This window comes from Labrus bergylta, chromosome 14 (assembly GCF_963930695.1).
Source record: "Labrus bergylta chromosome 14, fLabBer1.1, whole genome shotgun sequence".
Taxonomy (NCBI): Eukaryota; Metazoa; Chordata; class Actinopteri; order Labriformes; family Labridae; genus Labrus; species Labrus bergylta.
The window spans coordinates 19,155,570-19,165,005 of NC_089208.1; the positions used below are offsets into that span (position 1 = coordinate 19,155,570).

At 40.9% G+C, this 9,436-nt stretch overlaps 1 protein-coding gene across 7 annotated transcripts in view; it reads left to right on the forward strand.

Annotated features, from left to right (window-relative positions):
* cadm2a (cell adhesion molecule 2a) overlaps positions 1-9,436 on the forward strand; it is a 221,774-nt gene that overhangs the window by 156,997 nt on the left and 55,341 nt on the right. For all 7 annotated transcript variants that reach the window (XM_065962690.1, XM_020639821.3, XM_065962691.1 and 4 more), the window contains one exon: positions 9,025-9,174. In XM_065962690.1, the coding sequence (XP_065818762.1) occupies positions 9,025-9,174 (150 nt within the window). The remainder of the gene's footprint in view (positions 1-9,024; positions 9,175-9,436) is intronic.

The window sequence follows — 9,436 nt, forward strand, 5'->3', positions numbered from 1 at the left end:
CCCCCTCCTCGCTTGAAAGGCAGTCACAACCTGACTATCATCCTTTTCTATCTCCCTGTGACAGTATAGAAAATCCATCCCAACATTAATGGCTGGAGCAGAGGATGTGGAGATCAGAGTCAAGCACATGTCTCCCCTCTGCCTCTTAGCGTTATAATGAGGCGATTGGTAGGAAAACATAACAAGCCAGATAAGATTCATGCTGATCAGTGGGCAGATAAAGGCTCGGTTCACCTCAAAGCACCGGCTAACCAGCGTGAGTGCAAATAAAAGGGGGAAAAACATGTCTTTGACTGATGTACTGAGTGTCTGTTTAAGGGCTCTTTTTGTATAATTCTTTTGGGGGAAACAACAGCAAAGGTGAATTTCCCGTCTACTGTTTTTTTTTTTTTTACATTGATGGATGATTCAATGTGTGAGCTATTATTAGATAATGTCACAACATTATGCCGTCATATGTGGAATGCAAATCAGCATCAAAAAGAGACAAGGGCTGCAAATTATTCTTGGCTAGTAGTCCTATATACGTCCATTGCACTTAATTAGATGTAACAATGCCTACATATATCTTCCCTGACAAATAAACTGAAAATAAATGATTAAAAGACCTCATTAAACACAAGAGACGGTACCTGAACAACATGTTTGTGTATGCAGAACACACGGTATGAAGTCACCTGTAACCTGTGCCCTTTGAACTAATATGAATTTCCAGTTTTTATCCATAATTTTTTTTTTCATGATTTTTTTTCTGCTCCTTTTTTCAAAATGTATCGTATTCTTTACCACGTTTCTGGTCGTGGAGTTTATTAGAAAAATTGGAATCAGTTATATCTGAACCAGTTCACATGCCCGCTTCCATCGCAGTAACACCTGTTGGTTTTGTTTTGATTACTGGTCTTATATTGCTCGGTGATTTTTTTAACTACTGTTCCCATAATGCTTTGGGGGGAGGTTAAAAAAGAAGTGTAAGCTTTCTTTGATATAGTAGGGACTTAACTTTTTTATGATAATAATACTTCACATTTTGGAAAATGAGTACCATGTACATCAACAGTTCCCACTATGCCTCAGGGAAGGTAAATAAGCAGTTTAAGATTGTGAAAGACACAATGTATCTATTAATGTATTTATTTAGCAAATATTGTTCACTTTTTTTGCAAAGAGCACGTTATAAAACAAACAAACTTCTCATAAAAATGGAAGAAAGAGATATCTAGATTCCTAAAAAAATGTCCTAAAATGCTCACACGCTGAGTTAGACCAGTATTAGTGTTTCTTTGAGATGAGATCTTTAGTGTCAGTCCTGCCACTGTGGGATCCTGATTGGGACTTGTGGTAGAAGATCCTTGAAGAAGGGCAAGTCTGACACTGAAGCCAAATGTTAAGCGCTGTTTTTTAAAAACCAGCTCTTTTTTTATTTTTGCTTAGTGAATCTTTCCGCTGCTCCCTGGGGCGTGAGGCGTTTCCCCAGCTCACTCTTTACTGAGAAGTATACGACAACACATCACCACAGATTAGAAAAATCACACTGTGGCATGTTGGTTCGGGGAGCGAGGGAGTTTTTGGTGGCAGCTGTGATTAGTCTGATTTCTCCAATGGATGACACCCTTGCCTGGGATCATCCTGCCCTCGCCCTGTATGAAAGCATTAGAAATGAACTGCAGATGAAAGCAGCAGGATAAAAAGGAGAAATTAAGCACGTTTCTGCTTGAGAAAATGTTGGAATTTGAATAGCATCAACTTTGAATTCCCTGACCTTGTGCTTTTTATGACATTTAATTTACAAAACCTACTAAGCCAGCCAGCGTGACTGACTTCTAATATTGCTTTGCTATTGCTTGGCCTTATATTGAAAGAGGGAATAGAGTGGAATATTTTGGGGCTGCTGGATACGTAGCCAAAGCTTTGCCTTCTGTGTCCTTGTAGAGCTGAAACTGGAACAGACGACACTCAGTTTTTACTAATTCTAAAAAGGGTTAACTGAAAATGACATTAAGTGCATATCGCAATGCTCATTCTCAAGCAGTGCGCTATCCACAATCAACACCTGCACGGAAAAAAAACACACAAAGAAGAACACAGAGAAATGCACTTAGCTCAATTTTGATGCAAAAATCAGGGCAGCATTATTTAAATGATGCCTGCTCAGAAAATCAATGAGAAAAGGAAATGTCTTTGACTGTACACACTTTTTTTTCTGTGCTTGCTCAAGTTGTGTTTTCTCACCCTTATTTCTTTCTTTCACTTATGTGTCAAAATATGTACTCCTATTTGTACAAAACTCAGCCCTTCTCTCGGCTCCTTCTGCTTGCTTTTTGCCAGCTGGAAGAAAGAGATGTATGATGTATTTATGAAGCCGGCTTTACCTCTAACATAAAAACCGTGAGCTGCCTGCCCTTGGCTCAGAAAGGAAAACGAGATGGCTGAACATTCTGGACCAAGCGTGTCTGATCTTGGGCAGCTTACACACAGAGACCGGGCAGAGGTTTACATCTTTGCCCTTTAGACTGATGTGGCTGAATCAAGGGCAGGAATACTGGGCAAACGATATCACTGTCTGGGTCCCCAATTTGAAGTCAGTGTGTGGGTCTTTAGAAATGATGTTATATAGAAGTTGCTCTTCGTTAGAAAAAAGTTCATCCGTTACTGCGCTGCTTTTCCTCGGCTACAAAACTGAGAAGGAGAAACTGCTGTGTGCTCTGGCATGTTTGTGTCTTGTAACACTTTGTACATGAAAGACGGTGCTATCAGAGGAGAAACTCTCCCGGTTGTTTTTTCACTACTTTGACAAGGTTCACACCTCCAGATGCGGCAAGAGAAAAAGATGCTTCCGCTTTTCCCTCTGAGGGTCTCATGATTTGTCCTCCCTCTGTCACTCCACTCCACGCTTAAACAACACCTCGTAGACGGAGGTGATGGTGTGTTGATCCGACTCCAAGGGTCAAGTTGGGCGTCAAGTTTGGGATGGCAGCACCAACAGCTGCCCAGTCTAATTACTGTATGTAAATGACAACAGCACTGCCATAGCAAGCCTCTCTGGTGCTGGGTAATTAATTTCATATCTGCAGATCAGAAATGTCTGTCCTGAGGTGCTTGTACACCAGAGCTGAATACAAAGGTAGCTCCACCCTCTGCAGGGGTTGTATTCAATTTGCTCACAGCGGGAATCTTATCACTGTCAAAAGGGGAAGTTTAGATTGGAAATGTGCACGCATGCACGCACGCACGCACACACACACACACACACACACACACACACACACACACACACACACACACACACACACACACACATAAATTAACATTGAGTTCACTCAGAGAAACAAACAGAATGAAGCAGAAATGTAGAAATCTCCATCACTGTGCTATTTGTATTATAATAATGTGATTTATATATTTCATTCTAACTCATGGAGTTTGGCTTTGAAAAGGTCACTAAATAAATATTAAAGCGAGCATTATTAACTATTCTGCCAGCAGAGTAGTACTATCAATAAATGAAATATATAACACATGCAAGTCTACATAAATGCCTGTTTGTATCCGTCGGTTTCAAAATGCAATTTGGAGTGGAGAAATGTTATCCGAAAAGAAAAGAAAGACAAAAATCTTTGAAATGTAGAAATGTGAAATTTTTAGGTTTAAAAACAGAAAAGAAGAAACATGGTACAGATTGACCCAAATAACAGATTTAAGTTAAAAAAAGTGCCCCTACAAAGCTTGTTAGATATGTATCTTTCCTCAGGACATGGTAAATCAACTCTCAGTATATTCCCTTATTTTACAGTCGGCAACATGAATAAAATATTCTCCCTATTCCAACTGCAATAACTCCAAAATGCATGCCATTTTTTTCTTTAGTACAAAATACTCTGACTTGCAGAAGACATATCTGTCATGATCTGGGGGAAAAAAACAGAGAGTAATCTGTGTGAAAATTGTAACAGTGGGAGGGAGAGTCTCAGAGAGAGCAGTGCAGCAATGATGCACTCGTCTTATTTGGTAGCTTCTGCTCCAAAACGCTGCTAACACAACATTTTGTGATCCATATGATCTGCTAAAGTGGGTTGTTACCCAGAAGAATATAATCATCCCTGCCTGAAAGTAACAGTAGCTCTGACTATTTTCATTGGCAGTTTTAACCTTGTGCGTGGGCTCTTAAACTGGTACATTTGTTTTGCCCAAGGACCCTCTGCCAGAGTTCATTGATGGCAACTTGATGAGTTGTGATTGAGATGATCGAACTCTTGACCTTGTGCGGTCTCTCCTTGCTGCTTGACAATCACTAAGAATCACTCAGTATGAGGAGCTTGTGTGTCTAACTGTGTATCCACCTGGGTAACCTAGCAGACACTAACTGGTCATGGCAAAGCTGTCACTTCCTATGTAATCTTCTACACCTCCTCATGAGCTCCTGCTGTATTCTGTGTCAGGGTCTTTGAGGGTGCTAGTGCTTAGGATTGTTTTTTTACTGACACTTGTATAAACTCAACAGCAAGTATTTACATGGACTGCTCTGCTACTTTTACTGTAGCACTGCTACTGCTAAACAAAGGAGGTTAGCCTAATTTATTTGTTAGACAAAATGAAGGCTAACTAGAGTATGATGTCAATTTGTCACATCAGTCTGTGTTCGTTCTTTTTGTTTTAATATTGAAATCATCTACTTGCCTAAGTTAAATAATAATAGACTTTATTTGGCATGGACATCACAGATACATTAGACGAACCAGCTGTATTGTTTAAGTGTTTTAGCAAGCATGCTAGTTCTCAACACCTGTCCACAGGAGGCTTTTGAAAGGAAACCAGTTAAGATAGGGAGAAATAAACAGAGATAAAACAGAGAAAAAAAGCACAAACCTACTAGCAATGGTACATAATTACCAACATTACACTGTCTTTTAGGTTAGCTGTTTTAGCACACTCTTCCTTTGGTGATTTCATAACTCATAGAAATTATTGCAGTGTGAAAACAAATCTATAAATTTAATGAATGGTAATGAAATCCCCAGTCTGCATTCATAAAGAATGCCCACCTGGCTTAAAAGGTGAATCGGCTAATCAGAGTTGTGGCCTCCCTCTATCTGTTTTTGTAATCTTGTATTCCTGACCATACATCACAGCTCTTGAGCTCAGTAGAGCTCCAGTCCTGGTGTAAAGGTCAGTAGCTCCAGGCTGTCCGTCTGTCTGCCTGCATCTCCCTCTTTTTCTCCGCTCCTTGAATGCCTAAATAAGAAAGGTTAGTAGACTCAGCTGCTCTTTCTTGAAAGGTCATGTCGGAGAGCAGACACAGAGCATCCAGGATGGTCTTATCTGCGTTATTTGTGTGGTAGTTAGCTCTGGAAACTGGTACTGTGTGTTTGAAGGTGTTATTTTGAATATCTCTACTGTCCACTCTGGCACGCATTTCTTCATATTTCATGTAATATTTAGGTTTTGTTTTTTTTTCCTTTTAATTGGATGCAGCACATTGTGTGTTCACAGGCACAAGTCCAAATAATTGTAGGGAACCTTTGCAGCCAGCTTGATTATTAGCTGATGCATACACTGGTGGAGGGAGGCTGTGGAGTGGTCCCATTAAAACTTAAGATTCAGCTCATCTAGGGAGACAGCTGTGCAGAGAGGAGAGTATGAGAATGTGCTCTGGTTCAGTGTCTCTAGAGGAAATAATGATTTGCTATTTGTTTAGACGCAGCTGTAAACCACATTGCACCATCCCGAATGAATCAAGTCCCTATAGAATAAGCCATTTACGGTGACATATATATTATCCAATTCAGGCTAAATCAAGCAAAGCTAATTTCATTATGTCATTATATCGTAATGGCGTGCAGATGAGGATGTTGTTGACCTGGCTTAGCCTTGGCTTGTCAGTCAAAGTAGAGGGCAATTAAAGTGACCCGGCTCTCCATGAGATATAGAGCACAATTGAGCGCAATAGAGGAGGTAGGATCAAGATAAAGAGTGAGAAGCACAGAGAGAATATGAAAATGAGAGACAAAGAGAGTAGAAATGCCACCCTTCAGGGATCAACCCGAGGAGGAAATATGACGGAAGGAGAGAGGGGGGTGGGGGATTGAGTGGATTGGATGTGAACTGGAAAAGCTGGAGCAAGAAAGTAGGAGTTGAAGTGAGGGAAGGAACCTAAATATAGACATGGAAATCAGAAGAGAACAGCTGCCTCCTTCCCTCAAGAGATACATTAAAATCAGGTCTGGGTGGCCAGAGGGGAGAACCTACTCTACCGGCCAATTAGGCGCACAGAGCTCTGCACTGTTCTAATAGAACCATCATTGTGGCCCCTTCGGCCCTATCAGTCCCCCTGGACTTGTAGCAGCAGCCACTGACGCAGGGTTCAAGAAGAGGGATCCCCGGACTATTGTAACTCTGTGTAGGCGCTAATTCCGCTGGAGAGAGGAGAAAAGAAAGGCAAAATGAAGCTTTGATATCGTGAAGCGTCTGTGTACTGTTTCGTAAACTTTAAAGCAAATTCATGAAAAGTCCCCCCCCAGATGTGCTTTGTGATAAACTTTTAACAGTGAAATTGTTGATTTTAAAGACATTCTGACACAACTCCTGAATTTTATTAATATAAACAGATCTAGAAATAAATAGAAATTCCTTAAGGAAAATATTTTCCACACGTCTCTCACTTTGTGTATGCTTAAGAGCGTTGGAAAGACACAGATTTCAAAGAAAAGCTGCTTCATTCCGTGATTTATTACCAGTGTAAAAAAAAATGGGTCAGTTTGATTTTGAGAGTAGGGGAACCTCCTAATTGTCTCCTGTTTCAAAACTCAGTAATGACAAACAGAAGAGAAGAATGCTATTCTAAAAGGAGAATACGACCTAAAACAAACAAGATGAAACTGCTTAACGGAAGCTATGAGTAACATTACAGGTATTGCTAGCACTACAGCTGCTTGCTGTGTTGGAGTTGCACAGAAGAACAGAGTTCAGATCATCCAATTTGTACCATCATTTACAGTAATATTGGAGGAAACAGTACTGGAGAGAATCTGGATCTGGATCAGCGTTCGTATCGGCTCTGCCTGATTTGCTGCATAGCACCAATTCATTTCTTAAATCTTAGACATTGTAGAACTATAAGAAACATTTCTCAAAATACATTTGTACTAAATTTTTTATTTATGTGCTATAACTTAAATGTGATTGCATTGTCTTGTGTTCATGTATCATAGCCCTGAGTGAAAATCAGGATGGGTTATGCATTGTAGAAGCATCCATGTTCCCCAAAGGGACACGTTGCCCATCACAAATGTCATGTTTTCTCATTCGTCAGAAGCATATCATTTGGAGAACAAACTAGCAGATTATGTTGCCAGGGATGAGTTTAGAACTGACAACAAGTGAGCATTTCCCTCGAGAGTGACACATCTTACTGCAGTAATGAACTGAAATTATACTCTCATATCGTCACTCTGTGCAGAACTTCACTCACAAAAAAAATCATCGCCACTGTTTCGGCTTGGCAGTTAACCATTAACTTCTCTTTGTGGCCGCCCACAAAAAGTGAAATGTATCACAGTGTGGTTGCGTGTCACCCGACTGCGTGAGCAGGAAAAATGAGAAAATGTAAGTGATTTAAAGAGAGGAAGTGATAAAGCAAGGGAGGGCGGGCACAGGAGAACGGTAAATCGTTGGCAGATCATGCCTCATGCAAAACTCTCATGAATAAAACATATTCCAAGCCTCCCGTTGCTGGGATCCATTTTTTCTTCTGTTTCCCTCCTCTTTCCCTCTCTATCTCTCGCACGCATGATTAACCTCGGGAGGCCTTAATCAACACTGGAAATGACCCGTGCTCCTTGACTTACCTCTCTGCACCTCTCCTTCCCCTCCTTCACCTCATCCTCTCTCCTCTCAACACGTCCTTCACCGCGGCGCTGTGAGTGATGTGGCTTGCCTCACCTGCTCACCCTGCAGACAAGCTGCTGTTTGAGCGTTTGTTTATCTTACCTGTGCAGTCATTAACTGGGGGAAAGGAAAACACCAAATTGCCTACTGAATATGATCAAACGCATTAGCGTGAAGGTGTCAAATGAATCACACAGAATTTATGGACTCCTTATTTCTAAATATTCCTTCTTTTCTTTATTTGCTTTCTCTCTTTCTTTCTTTTTTTTCAGTTTATGATCCTGTCCTGAGGGGGGTGGTGGTGGTTTAAGATGAGAGAGTTAGCTGTGGATGAATAATCTTTCTTACCTAAGCCTTTATTTACACAGTCTTTAAAACCTTTCCTCTGGGGATGAGGACAGAGATAGATTTATGGTTATTATTTTTTTACTTGCTTACAGCTTCTCTCACACACATTAAAGCAAACACACATAAAACCATAACAGTTAGAGCTGTCCAGGGTACTGAAAACAGGCTGGCAGCTACTGAGGAGCTGTCCGTGGTGCTGAAAACTAGCTCTGCTGGACAACACGGAATAATATAACTTTGTCTTTTTCTTGTTTCTCTCAGCGGATGAAGGCATGACACGTACATTCATCCACACATGCACAGTCCATTGGGGATGAATGTGTTTTAATTGGTCTTCCCTTTGTCACTGAGGTTCAGAGAACTGTCAGCTAAGTCCCCCCCTGTGTGGTCTTTATTGGGGAATAATTTAGCATGGAGTTATGGCTATACATCCTTCCTGAACATTAGTTTTTAATTGAGATGTTACATTTTGTACAGAGATGAAAATGTGATATTTTTGTGGTGAAGTGCTGATTTGAGCCTTTAAATTATAGCCTATATGTCACATACGTTATAACCAGCCGGCAGAAAATATCATTTCTGTAGCCCGCCTTCATAGTTATAGTTTTAAACCATCCTTTTTTTTTTTTTTACTGGATTTTAAAATTAATAAAGTGAATTTAATTAACAAATCAAGCAATCCAAAAAGTGCCATCTGTCTCCCTCGCTTTCTCTGCTATCCTTCTCTCTCTTCCCCACCTCCCGATACAGCCTCATCTCCTCTAACATGTATTTCCTGTGTGTGTCACGTTGCAGGTGTCAGCGGTCAGTACCCCCTGGTTCAGAATATGACGGTGACAGAGGGTGGGACGGCGAACATGACCTGCCGTGTAGCGTACAATGACAACACCTCCCTCCAGTGGTCAAACCCAGCACAGCAGACCCTCTTTTTTGGGGACAAGAAAGGTAAGACAGACAGACAGACTGACTGACTGACAGACAGCAGAAGCCACACAACAGATGCAGTCTTACAAAGTATTCCCTGTTTTAGGTTTGCAGTGGGCTTGACGAAATGCACAAAACACACAAAGATGGGAAGGTTTTTATTTTTGTATATTTTAGTTTGGAGAGCAACCTGAAAGCTCCCTCCTTACTCCCCTGTGTTTGTCACTTGAATAAGCTGCTGTCTTTGTGATGTCAGCGCACCTTTCCCACTTTCTATGTGTGT